The sequence below is a fragment of the Pararge aegeria genome, chromosome 26, assembly GCF_905163445.1.
Source record: "Pararge aegeria chromosome 26, ilParAegt1.1, whole genome shotgun sequence".
NCBI classification, from domain to species: Eukaryota; Metazoa; Arthropoda; class Insecta; order Lepidoptera; family Nymphalidae; genus Pararge; species Pararge aegeria.
Genome location: NC_053205.1, coordinates 9,425,477 through 9,447,130, shown reverse-complemented (window position 1 = coordinate 9,447,130; position 21,654 = coordinate 9,425,477). Strand labels below are relative to the sequence as shown.

General features: G+C 37.6%; 1 protein-coding gene across 1 annotated transcript; it reads left to right on the top strand.

Moving 5' to 3' along the window:
- Positions 1-570: 570 nt before the first annotated feature.
- On the top strand, positions 571-21,071 carry LOC120635455 (sorting nexin-7-like). Its single transcript, XM_039906480.1, has 10 exons — positions 571-679; positions 5,670-5,811; positions 7,523-7,642; positions 11,080-11,221; positions 11,876-11,958; positions 12,341-12,432; positions 12,699-12,827; positions 14,729-14,928; positions 17,491-17,536; positions 19,477-21,071. Exons 2-10 carry the CDS (start codon positions 5,674-5,676, stop codon positions 20,096-20,098), a joined length of 1,572 nt encoding a protein of 523 aa, XP_039762414.1. The 5' UTR covers positions 571-679; positions 5,670-5,673; the 3' UTR covers positions 20,099-21,071.
- Positions 21,072-21,654: the final 583 nt, after the last annotated feature.

The following is a 21,654-nucleotide window of genomic DNA, read 5'->3' as shown; positions in this document are numbered from 1 at the left end:
TGTTTACTACACAATTGATCTACTAATTTAAAAATAAATACAGTCCTCGATTGTGCGTTTAGTTGGACGATCGAGCTACTAAAGCTAACTTCACGATCCAGCATCTTATTCAATTTTGACGCACATACTTAATTTAGTTAGAGCAACTTATGCTAACTACAAACCTGTAACAATCGTTGCTTCAATATTTTCTAATTTGATAAACCTTTACACAAGATGTGTCGATGAGTACGATCGACAAAGTACTCGGCACAGTCCTAACGTAGTATTGTCATCGGTCATTAGCGGCAATTCCAAGAGGTACAATTTTTAGTTGTCTTTTTTAAGGAAAAGAGGTGCAAACATGTCGGATTTGAACGACCAAAAGAAGAAATTTACAAACTTGGCTCGAACCTTTGCTACAACTTCGTATATCTTGATTCTCTCGTCACATATGAGAATGAAGGCTCATCCGAAATTCTTCGTCGTCTACGGGCTTAAAAAGGCTGGAACCTAGAGCCGAAAGAGGTTTAATACCTACTAAATAATGCCACTAAGTGTCAAAGTCACAGACCCGTCAAACGGTGAGGATGGTGTCCGGTTGTGTTGTATTTTGTCAATTTATTTAGCAAAATAGTGTTTTAGTCATTCCGAGTAGTGGTTGCCCGATTTGCTTAGTAATTCGCTGTAACATAAGCAGGTAAGTCAAAATACTACACAGCTATAACTTGTGAACTAAGCACTTTTTAGAGGTGGTGCACATATGCAATATCGATCCTTATTTAGTTAAACGGAGCGAAAGCAAAAGGCGTTTCTAAAAATTTCGCTCACCTTTCTATTGTTATCTTACTATAATGAGCTGTAATCAAAGTCAACGTGCGATAAGAATTTACGCCCACTTAATTATGTATGATTAAAGTTTCGCGTTGAAATATGCTTCGGTGTTTTGGATCTGTTTTAAAGTATCCTTTTTTTTCGGAACCCTAAAAACAATCATCAAAATATATTTTTTAAAGTCACACTGTGTTAGTAAAAATATATATATATTAACCTTTAGCATACGAATCAATTAAAACTGCAATTTCCATTCTTCCTTTAACAACTAGTATTTTTTGTTAGTGATACTTACGAGCAGAAACTTATGAATACGAAATTATCTTTCAAACTTCCCAAGTTGGGCAACAACCCATCCATTTACTGACTCGGGTCAATGTTGCTTACTCAGTGCTATATACCAATATCTGCTGCTGTCAAGCCACACATTAATACGTGAAGCATACATTTTGTACCACTTTTTAAGAAAATTTCGCGGAAGGAGAAATATAAAATTTCCCACACTTATAGTTTATGTAAGGAAAGAGTGCAGAATACAAATTTTATTTTTTTTATTTTTTTTTTTTTTATTTAGTTCGCAAAACTGACAATCAACTGCTTACTCTAATATAAACTATAGGACATTTGGCATGTGTATACAATTGTGCCTTCTCGATGCGAACATAGCATGCAAATCCGTTGGGTACATAAGGCTGCTGCAAACAGCTAGAAAAACTAATTTAGAATAATACAACAAAAAAAAAATATATAAATTACTAAGAAAAGAAAAACAAAATATTGTGGAAATAAAATTACCTAAGCCATAACCCTTTTCTTAACTTAAACTTAATACTAGGTATGTTATCGCTGAAGATATCTATACTATCACGAAAGCAATTTGCAAGAAATTGCATTCGATACATAGGACTATGTTGGCCAAGATTAGTTCTGGTTTTTGGCAAGCAAAAAGTCTTACGGTTTTGGAGGCTACTTTCACGTGGAACTACGAATTTTAAACGCTCAAGCAACTCAGGCGCATCAATTAGGCCTTTCATTAATTTTGCAAGAAAAATGACATCTGTAATCTTTCTACGCTCCTTCAGTGAAAACATTTTATAGAACTCAAGTCGCAAGTTGTATGTGTATAATTTCTTACAATTTAAATCCATGTATGACAAGTGATACAAGAATCTTCTTTGGATGCGTTCAATTTTATCTGAATGCACTTGATACCCTGGGCTCCATACCGTGCTACAATATTCAAGAATACTGCGAACAACACTGTTGAAGACAAGAATTGATAAACTGGGGTCTCTGAATATTTTCATTTGTCTGAAAACTAGTCCTGATATCTTAGATGCCTTTGAGGTTATGTGTTCTACGTGTTCGCGAAAACTTAGTGCAGAATCTATTATAACACCTAGATCCTTTATGAACGTGACTTCTTTAAGGGTAATATTATTAATCTTATAGACACCACTGAACGATGTTTTTTTCCTGGTGAACTTTATATGAAAACATTTTTCTATATTCAAGAACATGCCATTTCTAAGGCACCATGAATAAACGTTATCAATATCATTTTGCAAAATGTCTACATCAGCTTGGCTATTTATTGTTTTATTAATTTTCATATCATCTGCAAACATTTTAAATTTTGAATTCAAATTAAGTGCCAAATCGTTTATAAATATTAAAAAGAAGGTAGGACCTAGGTGTGAACCTTGAGGAACGCCCAACGGTGTTTTACTTTCGTATGACTTAAACCCATTGATAGAAATCAGTTGTGACCGATTCATCAAGTAAGACTCACACCAACGCAATAATGAACCATGGATTCCCATACACTCAATTTTTTTTAGCAAGATGCTGTGGTTGACCAGATCGAAGGCCTTACGAAAGTCTGTGTATATTGCGTGTACCTCACCAGCAGAGTCAACGGTTTCAGCGACATCAGAAATATAACTGACTAGATTAGAAGCTGTAGATTTACGGGGGCGAAATCCGTGCTGATTTGGATCAAGGAAAGGAGCAATATGAAAATACATTTTTTTTTGAATCAAGCTTTCTAAAACTTTTCGACATACAGATAAAATAGATATAGGCCGATAGTTTGCAATGTCTTTTGGATTCCGGTCTTGTAGACCTGAGTTATGTAGGCAATTTTCCATTTCGCGGGGACTACACCCGTTTGTAAAGAGTTATTATATATAAGCGTTAGTGGTTTTGCCAAAAGGTACGCGCATCTTTTAAGGAATATTGGAGCAATAAGATCAGGACCAGGTCCTTTAAATGCATCCAAGTTAGAAAGCTGTTTAAAAACTTCTTTTTCAGTTACTCGATAATCACAAAAAGGCGCGCCGGAAAACATTTTATCTAATAGGGGTGCAGAGTACTTTTCTAATTGAGAGTCGGAAGATTCTTTGTATATTGAAGTGAAATGTTTTGCGAAAGCGTCGAAAATATCTTTTCCTCCTTTAACTATACGATCATTTTGAATTATTTCATTGGGAATACAATTTGTTGTATTTTTTCGTCGATGTTTAAAAAACTTCCAGAAGTAGTTAGGATCATCACGAATAGATTCGGTAACGCGTTTCTTAAAATTCTCATAGCAAACCTTAATCATGACTTTACAACGTTCACGTAACAACTCATACGTAAGTTTATCCATAGGGTTATTGTATTTTTTGCATTTATGATGGATTTTTGCTTTTTCTTTCAGTGCCCTTAATAAAGGAGCTGTATACCATATTGGATAATGACTATCTCGCGTTTTGCGCATAGGTGTATTTTTATGTATAATGGGCATCAGTGTCTGGTAGAAAATGTCTAGTTTAGCGTCAACCTTATCGAAATTCAGTAGTAACTCTGACCAATCTATTTTAGCCAACTCACCATAAGCACTGTTTTAAGTTATTAACCCCACCTTATTGTAATTGGAAAATCAACGTCCATAAACAGAACAGCACTTAACTTCAGGGCATTCAAGGAGCAGATCCTGTAATATGTTGTCCTGTGTCAAGAGGCATAGGTGTGAAGCCTAGTATGCCCGTAATTAAACCGGCAATCACACCCTTCAGACCGGAACACAGCATTGCGACAATGCTGCTTAGCGGCAGAAATAAACATGGCAGTAGTACTTCCTTGGATGAGCTCTGTCACTAAAAGCTCTGTAACTGCTAGAAAGTGTACTCATTCATTCATTCAATCATTTTTTTCTTGGCATATGTCATATGGTTCAGAAACTATGAAACCTTGGGCTGATGCTTGAGACTACAAGGAAGCTTTTTAGCCAGCTGATTACACTACATGAGTTGTGTTGCTGACACACCACCTGAAAATACAATAAAGTTTAATTAATTTACTTGACAGAACAGAACATAAATAAGTAGGTAATTAGTAATGATTGATTGAATGAATGAATGAATGAATATACATACTTCTCTTTACACCAAAAAAAAGAAAAGTATTTAACAAAACAATGTATACAATTTGGCAGCCTTATTGCTTCATCGCAATTCCTTCCAGGCAACCATTAGGGAAGAAAACAAATACAGAAAATAGTTAGGTAGAGCATAAAAAAACACTTCATTACTTAAATAAATATATGTAATATATATAAACTAATATTAACTTACAATTATTGTTAACAAAAAATTTAAGTGACTAGGTGAATAATGTACACTATATTAAAAGTTGAGGGTTTTTAATTCAATTTTCATTAATACATGTTTGCAGACAGTTCTGTGAATATATAATTTAATATTTTTTTATAATTAAAGATTTGCATTACTGCCATAGGCCCGCAACGACTTCTTCTTCTTCTTCTTAAACAGGCATCCAATTTTGGGCACCCTAGAAGCCCAGTGGGAAGGACTTTGACTTCACTTATGGGACAGAGTCCGAACCCAGCACGCATCTCTAACTTTTCTCAGTAAAGTGGGTTTTAAGCAATTAAAATATTGCTTGCTTCAACTTCTTCTTTTTCGTATCGGGATTGACAATATAGTATATATTTATTTATTATTGTTATTGATATATTAATTATCAGTATCTATATATAATATTGTGTTTAATTTTATTATTTATGTATAGTAATTATGCATGTATATAGGTAAACATATATGCAAATATACATGTATATTTATATGCGCCACCTACCTCTGTTGAGCTGTGTTTTACGCCATTGGTTTCCGGGAAGAGATCTTGCATCGATAAGGCCGCCAAATTATATATACACCTACATTTTGTGTTAAATTTTAAGTAACAATTTTTCTGTATGTTTGTGCTGTACAACAGAAGTGTTTTCACTCATTCATTCATTCATTCACAAGCTTGTGTATTATAGTCGTAAAAATTTAATAGGCCGGTTTTGACATTTGTGCAAGACCATAGAATGTAACTTGGAACAAAACTGAAAGAAACAATAAAATAAAAATCAATTACATACAGTGTTTTAAAAATTACGTAAATTTTTTTGGGCATTAAATAATATGAAAGAATATATATATATATAGTTTACTGTTACGTTAACTTGGGCTCTTCTTTTGGACATTGATTTAAACATAGTGATTTGACTCGATTTTTGTGTTTGTTGTTATATAGTACGAACTCTGTTCTAACATGTTGAAAAGTGGACGTATAATCAACAGCCAGTCACGCGAATTGGTTGTTAAGTTAAAGGAATACTTTGAACGAACGAACACTTTACAATACATATTCATATCAATCAAGTACTAATACAAACTTGAATTTATTTATCGTGAGTATCGAGTACCGAGTCTTATGGTTCCATAACTAGTTACGTCGCGATGACAAATGTCAAAACGGGCCTATTACTTTTCTACGACTATAATATGATGTGATCGGTGTAGCGACATGGCGAGCGAGAGCAGCTCTGCTGTGCTGGAACTCAACGACGCGGACGCGACGGACACGGACGCACCGAGCGTGACGGACGACGCGCAGGACGCCACGCCCCTCATCATGGAGCATGGCCACGACATCGCTGTGAAGGTACTAATTTCAATTTCTTTATTTGCAGATTGAATTACATAGTTGACGGCCGACTGGCGCAGTGGGCAGCGACCCTGCTTTCTGAGTCCTAGGCCGTGGGTTCGATTCCCACAATTGGATGATGTGTGATGAACATGATTGTTTTTCAGTGTCTGGGTGTCTATCTGTATATTATAAGTATTTATATGTATTATATTCATAAAAATATTCGACAGCTATTTTAGTACCCATAACACAAGCTACGCTTACTTTGGGGCTAGATGGCGATGTGTGTATTGTCATAGTATATTTATTTATTTATTTTATTACATGGTTGGTGGGTACAATAGTATAATAGTGATACAATCGCCGTCCATTGGCATGCAAATTTGATTTCTTAAAAACTATGACTTTTCAATGTTCATTCAATTAAATTCTTATCAAGTATTTAAAACATATAATAATAATATACAACTATTAATAAATATTTGTCAAACTTCTATAAAATGTCAGATAAATATGCTTTAATATCATAATACCGCTTTTTAAGTAAGAACTCTTTAATTTTACGCTTAAATGATATAACATTCAGGTTTCTGTCCGCCAATGCTGTATCATCCGTCCGTTTTAAGTATTTTAACACTACTCGCTCGACAATGCCTGCATATTTAATATTTTTTATTTACACTTTTTATTTGCACACTACAACTAAAAAATAAACAGAACATGAATAAAAAAAACACAGGCAGGAGCAGTATACAAAAGGCGGCCTTATCGCTTAGAAGCGTAACTCTGCCAGGCAACCTAGGCCAGGATAAGGAAAACATTTGGATAACAGAACGCAGGTTGTGTGTAATTAAAAAAAATAATACATACGGATACTAATACTTTTTTTATTGGATCATTAAACTGGTAACAATCAATGATATTATCAAGAGAATAACATAAATAAAAGAGAAAGACAGGAGATTGAAACCTTCTAGAAATGACCACAGCACGCTTAATAATTAAAAGCTAATCAGCTTAAAAATCAAAGTTTAAATATCTGTACAAAGAAAAGAGATGATAAAAAATGTTTTTTGAATGAGGTCAAAGAACTACAAAAAAAAATGGTTGTCTGTAAAGTCGGCTTACTGACGATAGTTGAACGTGACAACGCCGTAAGAAAATACTGATGGAATGGTTGCATTTTTCAAAAGATTTTTTTTATTTATTTGCTTGATAGATATTATCGTTGCTATAAACAATTGACACCACATTCACTTTTCACTGCACTTCATCCTTGCCGAAAACATGTAAATGTACTATTGTATAGAAGCTGTCCACGCGGACGCATCGCTCACTCAAGTAGGAGAGAGACAGATGTCGAACGCGGAGGCCGACTGTGCCTCTTTGTCGCTCGCTCCGCGCTCTCGCTTGCACTTCAAGCCTTGAATGGAACGCCTCAGAGCGAGGTAACGCCGCATACGTCATGTTTTTTCGTGCGTGCAGCCGGCTCCATCGAATTATAAGACGTTGTCGCGTCAAAAATGTCACAGTTGTTTCCGTAAGCATTTAAAAGTGAGCAAATTCGAAAGGCGCATGTTGCCCTGCCTTGGTCCGACAGAAAGGTAAAGGTTTCCGATTTTGCAGCCGACTACCCGAAAACGGTACACAGGACTACTTCGTTACTTGAACAAGATTACACATAACATTCGTGATTCTGTTGTCTTGAGTTGTTTGTCTGCGGTAGGTGGATGCGCCCATGAAGCAACTGTCTACGCTGGAGACGTTCGTGACGTACCGCGTGCGCTGCGTGTGTGCGCGTTGGGCCACACCACCGCGCGTGCGGCGCCGCTACAACCACTTCAAGGTGAGCGGCGGGGAAGTACCACCACAAATACCACACGTGCTCAACGGCAAATTAGTTTCTGCCGCTGAGCAGCAATAACAGCAATAATACTAGTTTTTGCAAATTACAATTACAATTGTTGCAAATTCAAGCAGTTTCCTTCTACAAACTCTTGTTATCACGTAGCCCCCTTGACAATCCTATCCTCCTACTTTTATATGGCTCAGATACCTTTTACAATGTTATCATATTTAAGATATAAGTTTCCGGCGTGCATTCATTACAAACTAAAGAGTGAATAATCTATTTGGTAAAATGTTGCATAGAATGAATGAATGAATACACTTTTATTGTAGACCAAAGAAAAAAAAAGTAGTTACAGAGATTTAAATACAAAGCACAAGAGTACAATTTAGTAACCTTATCGCTACATAGCGATTTCTTCCAGAATCACATGATATGTTATGAAAATTAAGCTTAATTGGCTATACTCCACAAAAGTTAGAGAATCTGTATGGTGTCATTTATAATTTCTTCAGTCTTTATAGTCCACACCAAATAGATCTCCGACAATGTACCCTCTACGAACGTTTCGACTGACACCGGAGCATCCTCAGGAAACGTCGACTTTACAATGAATAATTCTTAAGTCAACATAATTATATACAATTTTTATGTATGAATACCATATTTTAATAAATTTTATCCTATATATATTTATCCGGACTAAGAATTATCGCAAAATTCAAATACCATAAAAATTGATCCAGCCGTTCTTGAGTTATAAATGGTGTAACTAACACAAGTTTCTTTCATATATAAAGATTAACAATTATTCATTGAAAAGTAGAGGGCAAACGACGTGTTGGAAGAAGGAAGAAGTCGTGATTGCGCAACATCCGTGAATGGACCAATGTTGTAAGCGTGGAAGCATTGTTTCGCTTGAAACAAGACCGCGAGAAGTTCGCTGAGCTGACGTCCAACCTCCAGTAGTGGAGAGGCACAAAAAGAGAGAGAGAGAGAGATTGAAAAGTCTACATCTCCTGAGGATGCTCCGGTTTCGGAGCGAAACGTGCGTGAGGGTACATGCGTGCGAAGATTTGTTTGGTGTGGAGTATAAGGATTGAAGAAATTATAAATTACACCACACAGATTCTCCTGCTTTTCGCGGTGTATAGAGAATTAAGCTTCTTCTTCTTCTTTGCCCTAGCCTTATCCCATCATTTGGGGTCGGCTCTCCTCGTCTTTCTGCGCCAGGACTCTCTGTCTTGGGTTGTCACGTCAATTAGATTTGCGTTTTTAATATCCTTGGCCACCGTCGTCCACCACGTGGAAGCAGGGCGTCCTCTTTTTCTTTTATGTTCAGGGAGTGCCAAGGCTTTTCGCACGGCGTGATCGTCACCGCGCCGCATAACGTGCCCGTACCACCGTAGTCTGCCTTCCGTCATTTTGTCGGTTATAATGGCGACCTTATAACTGCCTCTGATGTATTCATTACGTACTTTATCGAGTCTTGTTACACCTGCTGCCCATCTCAACATCTTCATCTCGTTAACGTGCAGTTTTTGCTCATGCGTCCTTTTTGTCGCCCAGCACTCCGCGCCGTACAACAAAGCAGGGCGAACCGCGGTTTTATACACCTTTCCCTTGGTCTTTAAGGGCATTCTGTTATCACAGAGGACTCCAGATAATGCTCGCCACCGTAGCCATGCGGTGTTCACTCTGTGTGTCACATCTTCGTCTACTGTTGCTGTTGTTGTTAACATAGACCCCAGGTACTTAAATTTTTGGACTTTCGGTAGTGGTTGTGCATCTAGCATGATTGCCGCACCGGATGATTGACTATCGCTAAAATTACATTCAAGGTGCTCTGTTTTACTTCGACTAATGCGTAGGCCGCTGGTTTCTAGAGCAAGCCTCCATTTCTGAAGGGTGTCTTGTAGTTCTTTTGGGTTCTTATCCATAAGTACAATGTCATCTGCGTACAGCAAACACCAAGGCACAGGGGATTGGATATCTTTTGTAAGGTGGTTCATGACTAAATTAAATAGGAACGGGCTAAGAGTCGATCCTTGGTGGACCCCGACATTAACTGCAAAGGGCTTACTCAATCCTGCCATACTTCTAACTTGTGTAGTCACTCGGTCATACATATCTTGCACTGAGACAATATAGTGCTCTGGGATGCATTGTGCATGGCATGCCAAACCAAATTACGGGGTACTCTGTCGAATGCCTTTTCCAGATCTATAAATACCAGATGCAAGTCTTCACAATTTAACCGGTGCTTTTCCATTACAATCCGTACGGTCTGAATTGCGTCCGTAGTAGATTTTGATGGCGTAAATCCGTGCTGTTGTTCTGATATGGTGACAAGTTGGTGCAAACGATTATGAAGAATTCGCTCCCAAATTTTTAATGTGTGTGATGTAAGTTTCACTCCTCTATAATTACTGCAATCGCTGATATCTCCCTTGTTTTTATAAAATGGTATTATATAGCTTCGCCGCCAGGCGTCCGGAATAGCGTGGGTGTGAAGTATGTGGTTAAAGAGTTTTGTTAACCAGTGTACTCCTACTGGACCTAACAGTTTCCACAAGTCAGCAGGAACGCTATCGCTATATTAATTTTCCTAATATATCATGGAATTTTGTGGAGTAACGCCTGCTTCTATCCATCATGCCAATCTCACTTAAAATATAACTAGCTGACCCGTGCAACTTCGTCTGTTCAATCGGTCATTACCGGAAAAAAACAAATAAAATGACATTTTCTAAAAATCCTAGCTAGATCGCCCTCGAAACCCCCTGTATACTAAGTTTTATGAAATTCGTTGGAGCCGATTCCGAGATTCCAATCCCTACTTCCCTACTTAATATTATAAATGTCAATGTATGTTTGTTTGTTACGCTTTCACGCAAAAACTACTTAACCGATCCTCATGAAACTTTGTACACATATTCTTGAAAGTGTGAGAAGTAATATAGGATACTTTTTATCCCGACATTAAGCTCGGTTCCTTTGGAAGAGGGAATGAAAGTGTTTGACGATTTTACACCATAACTCCGACAAATTGTAACCGATTTAAATCATTATTTTTGTACTGTAGAGGTTATAATATGTATTTCATTGTGCCCAAAACTTGTGTAGATCTGATAAATGTGGTTGGAGATAGAGGACAGAACTCCTCAGCGGACAGCAGCAAACCTCTCATTTAAGGCTTAGCGATACTGCATACTTTACTTTTTGTTAGATCAACAACTAAATTGAACGCCACATCAAAAAACAAAATCAAACGCAGACGAAGTCGCGGGCAATAGCTAGTTATATATACAAGAATTGCTCGTTTAAAGATATAAGATATAGGTACATGAATTGTACATCGTTAGATGAATACAGCGTTTTAGCAATTATCTGTAACTGTGGCCTACTGTACCCTGTGGTTGCCGCCCGCGTAGCTGCTGCACCGGCGGCTGGCGGGCGCACACCCGCTGCTGGCGGCGCCGCCGCTGCCGCCGCTGCACTCGGCGCGCCAGCAGCTGGACCGCTACTCGCCCGCGTTCGTGGCCGTGCGCTGCCTCGCGCTCAACGCCTTCCTGGGTAACTACCCTACTCCTTGTCGGTTACTCCTTGACGCTTACCTCTTAACAATTATTGTTTGACAATTACTTATTGTCGCCTACTTCTGGACGCTTAATTTTAAACAGTTACCCCTTAACGCTTTCTTCTTGACGCTTACTTCTAGACACTAACTTCTTAACACTTATTATTTGAGAATAACTTCTTAACGCCTACTTCTGGACACTTAATTTTAAACCGTTACTCCTTAACGCTTACTTATTTAACGCTTTCTTCTTGACGCCTATTATTTAACTATTACCTCTGGACGCTTAATCCTTGACGCTTACTTCTTGACGTTTTACTCTTTACTCTTTCTTCTGGACCCTTTATTCTTGATGCTTACTTCTTGACACGTACTTCTACGTGCTTACTTCTAGACGCTTACTACTTAAACACTTACTTTTTTACGCTTAATTCTTGATGCTTACTTCTTGACACTTAATTCTTAACACTCACTCCTTAATTTTTTTCTTCTTAACACTTGAGCATCCTATTAGTGTCCTACTGCTAGGCTCAGTTCTCGCCTCTCATAGGCGAGACAGTTTTAGAGCATAGATCCACCGTGCTGCTCCAATGCTGTTGCTGTCCAATGCAAGTTGTAATAAAATTAAAAAAAAAATTGTTCTCCGTCAGAGCGGGTGGCCAAGCATCCGATCCTAACGCACAGCGAAGACTTCCGACTGTTCCTGACCACGCCCGACGATGACTTGGACAAGGTATGATCCGTGTATAGTAAGTTGTGTGGGTGGTGGAGTATAGTACGGGTGGTGTGTTCTGGAGTGAGAGTGTGGATAGTATGGTACTCTGGTCATGTATGGCCAACTGTGGGTGGTGTGTTCCGGTGAAAAGGTGTGGACTGGTGCAGGTACTGTGGTAGGGTGCGGGTGGTTTTGTCTAGTTTGGAACATATGGTCTAGTGAAAAGGTGTGGACTAGTGCAGGTAGTATGGCTGCGGGTGGTTTTGTCTAGTTTGAACGTTCGGTCTGGTGAATAGGAGAGAAAAGGGTGTGGGTGGTTTAGTATAGTATGGGTGGTGTTATTCGCGCGGTATTTACACTTGATTGACGAAAGATAAATATGAACCTCATACATTTCCAGGTGTTCAAGAGTGAAAATAGCGCACTGAACCTGTGGGGGTTGAGCGCCGCCCTCTACGGTGGGGGGGAGTCCAAACCTGCGAACGGCGCCAGGTGAGAAAGCATAACATCAATTATCGATGCAAATACTTACTAATCCATACTTAATATTATAAATGCCAAAGTTTGTTTGTTCGTTTGTCCTGCCTCAACTAAACAACCAAATATACTTGATTTTTGGCATCGAGTAAAGTTAAAAGGGCGGCCAGTAGCACAGTCTTGTAACCGCTTCAAATATATATATATATGTATAAATGTTGCTATTTAATATCGTTTTATAGGATTAATGAAGTGTTAAGGTGGAATACGTTCTATTGCAGAGTGAAGGACCCGGAGTTCAGCTCTGCAGCAGACTACCTGCAGTCGTTGCAGCACAAACTGACCACCCTGTGTATGCTCACAAGCAAACTGTACAAGGGCTCCGTCTCTCTTAGCACTGAGCTGATGGGGTGAGTGTACTTAACATAAAATATTATTTTATAACAGCCTAGCTGTTGCCCGTGACTTCGTCTGCGTTTGTTTTTGTTTTTTGATGTGGCATTCAATTTAGTTGTAGTTCTATAAATATTTAAAGTATTTAGTATCGCTAAGCCTTAAATGAGGGGTTTGCTGCTGTCCGCTGAGGAGTTCTGACCTCTATCTCCAACCACAGTTTGGGCAAAATTAAACACATTTTATTACCTCTATAGTACAAAAATAGTTATTTAAATCGGTTACAATTTGTCGGAGTTATGGTGTACAATCGTCAAATACTTTCATCCCCTCTCCCAAAGGAACCGAGCTTAATGTCGGGATAAAAAGTATCCTATATTTCTTTTAAAACACTTCCAAGAATATGTGTACGAAGTTTTATGAGAATCGGTTAAGTAGTTTTTGCGTGAAAGCGCAACAAACAAACTTACATTCACATTTATAATATTAGTAGGTATTATCAAATGAATTTTTATAATTAAGGTCTATAGGTAGGTGTACTTTTCAATGGTCCATATAACAATGAGTCGCGTTTGAAACAAGATATGACACATTGCTTTTTTATAATTTTTATCGAAATAGATCAAAACTGCAACGTTTCCTACTAGATGGCGCTACAGTCGCTATAAGACTGATGTGAAAGTCATATCACTAATTTCGGCATCGACGGCAGGAGAGCCGTAGGTTACTTGGAGAAAGCGCTCAGGTCGCGATTGCCAGAGAGTCGAAGGTTCAAATCCTGACGGTTCCGAAAATTTTTATTTGCTTTTTAAATTTATAAAATCGGTTCAGTAGTTTTCGCTAGAAAGCGAAACATACAAACTTACATTCACATTTATAATATTAGTAGCTTTTTATAACAAATTACCAAATGAAATCGTTCAAAGTTTATATAAAAACGTAAGCTTATAGACAAATATTAAGGATTACTTAAACGATAAAAAAGCTTGGGTGTGAATTGCTCTAGCTTCATAGCTTAATTTAAATTTACTATGAGATGGTGATAACAAAAAAAAGCCGGCTAAGTTTGTTGTGGGCTCTTCTTAGACCAGGGCGCGTTTGGAACCCTCGTAGCTTTAGATTTAAGTTTACAAATGTGGTTATCGCCATCATCTCACTACCGTGTAATTCTTATGTGTCTTATGCATCAAAAGTGCCACCTATGGGCCTATTTGAATAAAGATATTTTTGACTTTGACTTTGAAAAGGTGAATGAGTAGGTGCTTTTAGCTCTATTTGATGAAAATCGTTCCGTATCTTACATCTTATCTTATACCTATAGTCCAAGATGGCCGCCGCTACAAAATGGCGGATCACATATTTTATCACAGCTCTCATAAAAAAGAGCTCAAAATAAAAGAGCTTGACCAGTAGACAAGACTAGACTATGCACTTTGACAAGTTTCAAATTCCAAGATGGCCGCCACCAACAAATGGCGAATTTTTTTTTATTACAATATGGATATCAAATAAAAGTGCTTGACTAGTAGAATAATGTACACAATATTGCAAGCACCACCGACTAGCCTAACGTGCATAAGGTACATAAATACTTTTAATATACATATAAACACCCGGACTCTGAAAGCAGGGTCGCTGCCCACTGCGCCAATCGGCCGTCAGTAAAATTATTTGGTAATTTGTTATAAATTGTTATTGCCATACAATAAACATTCCTTTTATATAAAGTGAGGTTTACTTTGGGCCATTCTAATTTATTACCCTCGTTCTCTAATTTTGCTCTAGTTCTTTTTTAGTTATATAGTAATGTCCATACTTTTTTACAAATAGGCACATTTCCTTAATATACATGATTTGTGAACTCCATACAAGAGACCTTCGGCGGACGTCAATCGGTTGACATCATGATGTGTTACAGAATGCGCCGGGTGTGCGACGCGTGGGCCGTACAGGCGGGCGGGCGGTGCGGGGCCGCGGTGGCGGGCTGCGGCGCCGGGGCTTCGGCCGCGGCCGCGCCGCGCTCCAGGGCTCCGCTGAAGTACCGCGCCACCCTGCCTCTGCTGGCCGCGTACGCTGGAGCTCACCTGGATAAGATACGGAACAGAGACGCACTGCACGGTACTTATAGCGACATTTTGTGAAAAAAAAATATATATACGGGGTGATAAAATGACCAGGTAAAAGACTGAACAGGATGTTGGAGTCCATTAAATAGAGCAACTTTCGTTTAGTAACTTTGGTTCAAATCTAGATATGTTACTAAAAAAAAAAAGTGATTTTGGTTTGTAAAGACGGTGTCTCTTAATGTGTCGCGTCTTCCGGCTCGCTACTTTGTAGGGCTCCGCTTTAGTACAGCGCCACCCTGCCTCTATTGGTGGCGTCCCTGGTACTCACCTCGATAACATACGGAACAGAAACTACACGGCATTTATAGCGACATTTTATGAAAAAAAAAATAAGGGGTGATACAATTACTAAGTAAAAGATTTAACAGGATATTGGAGTTCATTAAATAGAGCAACTTTGGTCCAAAAGTAGATACTTTTAGTAAAAAAAAGAGACCTTGGTTTGTAATGGAGGTATCCCTTAACGTGTCTCGTCTTTCGGCTCGCTTCGCTCTTGGGCTCCGCTATAGTACCGCACCACCCTGCCTCTACTGACTGCGTACGCAGGAGCTTACGCATTTAATTGATAAAAATATCATACAGGTTGTAACATAGACCAGGCAAAAAACTTAACAGGCGTATAGAGTCCAGTAAATAGAGCAACTTTCGTTAAGGAACTTGGGTTCGAAATAAATGTTTACATAATTGTAACGGGATGGTGATAACTTCGTTCGCCAACTTAAATCTAAAGCTACGAGGGTTCCAAACGCGCCCTGGTCTAAGAAGAGCCCACAACTAACTTAGCCGGGTAAATTTATTTTTTTGTTATCACCATCTTCCAGTAAATTTATATTAAGCTATGAAGCTAGAGCAATTCACACCCAAGCTTTTTATCGTTTTTTTTTCGACCTTGGGTTTTAACGGAGCTCTATCTCTTAACTTATCGCGTCTGCTAGAACTTGTATACCTCTAGGGCTCCGCTTTCATTAATAAAAATATTATGCATTATAAACGCAGACAGACTTGATACGATGATGACGCGGTACTGATGAATACTCAACAGCCACTCAACTAAATAATGTTTTTTTTTTCTTTATTAACAATAGGCCAGCGCTTGACTACAATCATGCCTGTTAGAAAGCAATAATAAGGTCTAGGTTAGAGCGTGCTTGTCTAGAAGAAACCTATTCATTAGGGTGATTGCATATCGTCTGCGAAAGGTGCAGAACTCCTTTGTGGGATTGAGTATACGCTTTTACAACATGATTCCTAAGGAAATTCTTGACCTACCAATGCATACATTTAAAAAATGTGTAAAAACGCATCTAGTACAGCGAGGTTACTATACATTTGATGAATTCCTCAATGACAAGGTAGAATGGAAGCAGCCAGCCTCGCTCTCATCTCCCGCAAGATAGCAAAATGATTGTAAATGTTGATGTTGGAAAAGAGCAACTACTGAGTTTCTTGCCGGCTCTTCTCGGTAGAATCTGCTTTCCGAACCGGTGGTAGTCACTACAAACATACATACTTGACGTTTCAAAAGTGCTTATAAAGTAGGCCTACTTGAAATAAATGGATTTTTTTTTTTTAACTGATAATTCCTCAAATGTTTCTGTTTCATAAAAAAATCACACCAAACCCGAGCCCTATAGCTCGACTCTAAGGAATCGCTATTGTTTTTTCAGTTTCCAAAAATACGCCTTTCTGATACGCTATTAATTTGAATGGTTCTGCATTAACAAGTGTTCTTCATATTTCGAAATTTGGTAATTTTTAAATAGCTGTAATTAGTCTTTATGTAAAGATAATCGTACTTTTTAATAGAGTTTTGTAAAGCTCGTAGACTCTACTTTAAGATTGAATATAAATATGCCACCGCTCACGGTGTCTCGTTTTTAACTGTGTGTTAAAATCTACTTATATATATTATGTTTGTTATATATATTATGTATATTTTCTATTTATATATCATGTATAATTTTTTTTTTTTTTTTAGTAGGATATTACTTTATTACAACTTTTCGGAATATCTACCTAGGGGTAATTTTATTCTGCAAAGTACAACTGTTTCGTAAATTATGCAAAAAAAAATCTCGTAAAATATTGAGTATTTCATGATATTTTAAAAGTAATTTAAGTAAGATATTTTTACTTTAAATATAATTTTTATTAATACATAACTATAACCTAAAATAAACTATTTAAAAACTAAATAAAATCTAAAACGTCCTCGAAACCACCGCAGCGAGGCACAGTTCCCAAATATGTATATTTTATATTTATATATTACGTATATTTATTTAAATTATATATGTATTTGTATCTTTACATTTTGGTATTTATGTATATCTATCAACACTCTTGGCACTATCCTGTTCTCTTGCTGTAAGTCCTATCTACAAAGGTTGCCTGTAAGAGATTGTTTGCGATAAGGCCGCCTTTGCATGTCTACATTGTGTACTGTATACTCCTTACTTCTCGCTGTGCTGTGGTAGAATGTACCTCTAAAGCCTCTGAACAATTATTTCATTTACGTTCATTTACACGTTGTATATCATATTTACTTTTCCAGCTGCTTACGTTGCGGGTAACAACGCCACAGATGAAGTGCACAACAGGTAATATTTTTTTTTTACGTCAAAAGAATATAAAACTCAAGTACGTAAAAAAACCGATTAAGTTTTTTTTTGTATTTGTTGTTATAGCGGCAGCAGAAATACATACATTTATTTATTTATTTATTCCCATGTTACATTTTTGTCATTAGAGGAAAAAGTTGTCCTAATACGACAATGCAGCATGTTATGTACATTTTAATAATATATATAACTACTAGCTGTTGCCCGCGACTTCGTCTGCGTTAGATTTTGTTTTTAAAGTATTCAGTATCGCTAAGCCTTAAATGAGTATAGTAGTATATATATATATATATATATATATATATATATATAACATGTGACTGTCAATTAATTATAGACAAATAATCTGCATTAAAATAAAATTGCGACTATAATTAAAGATCTAAGCTATCCTATCTCTTAAGTTGGACCAGACTGCTCACGGTGTGCCAATTTAATTTAAAATCGGTTAAGTAGTTTAGGAGTCCATCGCGGACAAACATCGTGACAGGAGATTTATATATATTAAGATAGTGTATATGATAAAATCCAAATCGTTATATTTGTGAGATCACTCAGAGTGCAACAAAATAAATCCGTCTTCTCGGCTATCACATTGAGGGTACGGAGTGCGCGCGTCAGTGGCGCCTCCTTCAGTACCTTGGTGCGCCCGTTCGGCACCGCCAGCAGCGATGGCCGGTGCCTCCGCCAAACATACAAACGTATAACAAACGTCCGGCGCACGCAGGCTTACCAGGCGTAACACATCAGCATTACATATTTGTCCCCTCAGTACTCTAAAAACATACGTTACGAGTGTAAGCTCTCTCCTTACCCTAAGCTCATTGTATCCTACCATGCCTAGAACAAATAATGTTGGGTACATCAATGGGTAGTAGGGGTACACTCAATAAAGCTTCATGTACAAGTACCTTACAAATTTGTTCTGGACCCGCTCCAGCATGAGACTATATTTAGCTTCATGAGGAGCCCAAATTATTACATGATTCATAAGGTACAGCCTGGTGAAAGACAGACCGCTGTGAATTTAAGTAGGAGGTCGATACCCGCCAGGGCCAATTTTGGTATTCATAATTTCTCAATTTTCTCTTGTCTAGTGGGAGGCATTCGCCGTGGCTAGTTACCACCCTACCGTCAAAGACGTGCCGCTAAGCTATTTAGTGTTCCGGTGCGATGTCGCGTGCAAACCGATTAGGAGTATGACTGCCATACTCCCTAACAGGTTAGCCCGCTACCATCTTAGACTGCATCATCACTTACCACCAGATGAGATTGCAGTCAAGGGTTAACTAATAGTGGAATAAAAAAAAAAAAGGACGGACGGACGGTGTAGTCGTAGTAGGGTCCCGTTTTACCATTCGGGTACGTTACCCTAACAAATACTTTATTGCACATAAACTTAGAATAAGACAATAATACAAAATGTATCAAGTATAAAGTTTAAATTAAAATAGTAAACCTATATTTACTGTCCACCAATCCGAATTAGGCCGGCGTGGTGGACAGCACAGCCTTATGCATAGGCATTTGAAATTTATAAAATTGATAGGTAAAATGTCAAGTGTAGGTAAAAACACTATAAAAATTATAAAGAGTTTCAAAAATCTCTTGTTATTGTAATATGGACCTTTGTGTATAAATGATTTTAATATTTTAGACAGCCGATTGGCGCAGTGGGCACCGACCCTGCTTTCCGAGTCCAAGGCCGTGGGCTCGATTCCCACAACTGGAAAATGTTTGTGTGATGAACATGAATGTTTTTCAGTGTCTGGGTGTTTATGTGTATTTTATAAGTATTTATGTATACTATTTACCCACCCATACCCATAACACAAGCTACGCTTACTTTGGGGCTAGATGGCGATGTGTGTATTGTCGTAGTATATTTATTATTATTAAGTTGCATATACATTTTCCAGATTGGAGCAAGCTTCGGAGGCTTTACGTTCAGAACTGACGGATTGGATCCCAAAAACGAGGACAGAAATCCGAGCTCTACTGTTGGAGTTAGCGGACAGGCAGGTCACCATCCACACCCAAACCCTGATGGGATGGGAGCACGCTCTCAAGCTCTCCACCGAGGACATCTCAGACATGTTCAAAACTGTATCAAAAACTGCTGTGCAGAACCTCTCCCCGACTAAATGCAGAAATCTTTTGACCCCGGAGACAGAACGTGACATTGATGACATAGACATCGAGAACTACAGCAACGCGTCCGATATACAGGATGTTTCCCACCTAGATATGTCCAATATACAGGATGTTTCACAATTAGACATGTCCAATATACAGGATGTTTCACAATTTGACATGTCGAATGCTCAGGATGACTTCAAGAGTGATGGCGGTGGGAAGTGTGCTAAAAGTGACTCGAACGGGGACAAAAGTGTTACAAGCAATGCTAAAGTTGACAAATGTGATGTCAAAAGTGTAAAAAGCGATCAGGATGTGTCAAACGGTGACAAATCGGATGTGTCGGATGAGAGTTCAAAGTTCTTGGATCCGTTGAAGGATTTCGCGGAAGTGGATCTATCGTGATTCTGTGATTCGCTGTTTTGTAGTATAATGAGGGACTTTTGAATATTTATCTCTTTTTCTTTGTATATACAGGATGTTTAGGCAATATAATTATAACTTTGACTTTTGTCATTAAAGTTGGAACTGTGATGTGATAGAGTTTCATAGTGCGTTTTTATGATTATTATCACACTCTACTGATAACAACTGATACCGGCAGGTGAACACGCTCTGAGAGGCACAGGTAAAAAATATTCTTAACTCCAGGTTTTACTGAGAATTTCTTGAAACATCCCGCACATCTAATTTTGGTCTAAACTGGATATCAAACCCAGTAGTTGAATATGCTAACCGCTATAGTATAGTGGTTTAAAGCAGATAAAAATAAAGTCAATGTCAGTGAGAATTTTAAGCTGACATAGTTTTCCCACACACTTATATATTATGTTACATTTATTGTGAGGTGATGGTGATAACTACATTTGTTTACTTAAACCTAAAGCTAAGAGGGTTCCAAACGCGTCTAAGAGTCGACAACCCATTTTACCCGGTTGTTTTTTTTTTCTTTTGCTATCACTATCTCACAGTCAATTTAAATTTAACTATGAAGCTACAGGAATTCATACCCAAGCTGTTTTATCGTTTATGACATCATTAATATTATGATAGGTTTTTTTCACGCTTACCGTTATATATAAAACTCACTAGCTACCCGTACTACTCGGGTACTATTTTCAACTTTCGTGACGCGTACTATAAATCTGTAAATTTACTGATTGTATATTGTGGTTTAAATTAGATGTATAACGACTTTCCAAAATAGTTTTAATATGTGTATTTTATTTAAAAAAAAATAACTAGAAATATAGTAACATTTAAGATGCATGGTGGAAATCATATTCAGGTAGGACTTTTAATATTCTGTATTAATAGTACGCAATTTCTTTTTTTTTTCCAAAATATTGTGTATGTACCTTTAAAACATCATCCGTTTTGTTCCCAATATGAAAAAAAAACATTTCTTCGGATCTTAATTTTACTGTCTTAAAGCTCAAATTTGCATAAAATTATTTAGCTTGGGCGTTTGACGGGGCATCTATATAACATAAATCAGGAGTACAGGATTTTCTACTGTACAACAAATGTGATAAGGCCTATTTTACTATACAGTGTTTGATATGCGAAAACGATTCCACGATTGTTCTAGGGGTGTACAGACAGACGGACAGAAGAAATAGGGTTGCCATCTTTATTTTAGAATAAATGCGCTAGAGCATCAAGATATCTTAAAACACATATTTCTGTATGTTTGTTTGTCAGCTAACTTCTACAGCTTAACCTTAATGGCTGGGCCGATATGGATGAAATTTTATGTGCAAAGATCATGAAGCTTAATTAGCATAATACGCGAAAAGCAGGGAAATCTGTACGGTGCAATTTATAATCATTACTCTTTATAGTTTCTTTTACTTTATACTCCACACACGGTAACTCCCAAACCCAGCGTTTCGGCGTCATATTTATTAATTTGAATTTGTTTAAAGAAATTTATATAAATACTGAAAATCGTGTAGAAA

What these genes read in the sequence shown, in the direction of transcription:
- LOC120635455 (XM_039906480.1), top strand. Translation starts at nt 5,674, where the DNA reads ATGGCGAGCGAGAGCAGCTCTGCTGTGCTGGAACTCAACGACGCGGAC. An exon ending in AAACCTGCGAACGGCGCCAG is followed by an intron (nt 12,433 to 12,698) that starts GTGAGAAAGCAT and finishes GTTCTATTGCAG; the next exon opens with AGTGAAGGACCCGGAGTTCA. An exon ending in GAACAGAGACGCACTGCACG is followed by an intron (nt 14,929 to 17,490) that starts GTACTTATAGCG and finishes TTACTTTTCCAG; the next exon opens with CTGCTTACGTTGCGGGTAAC.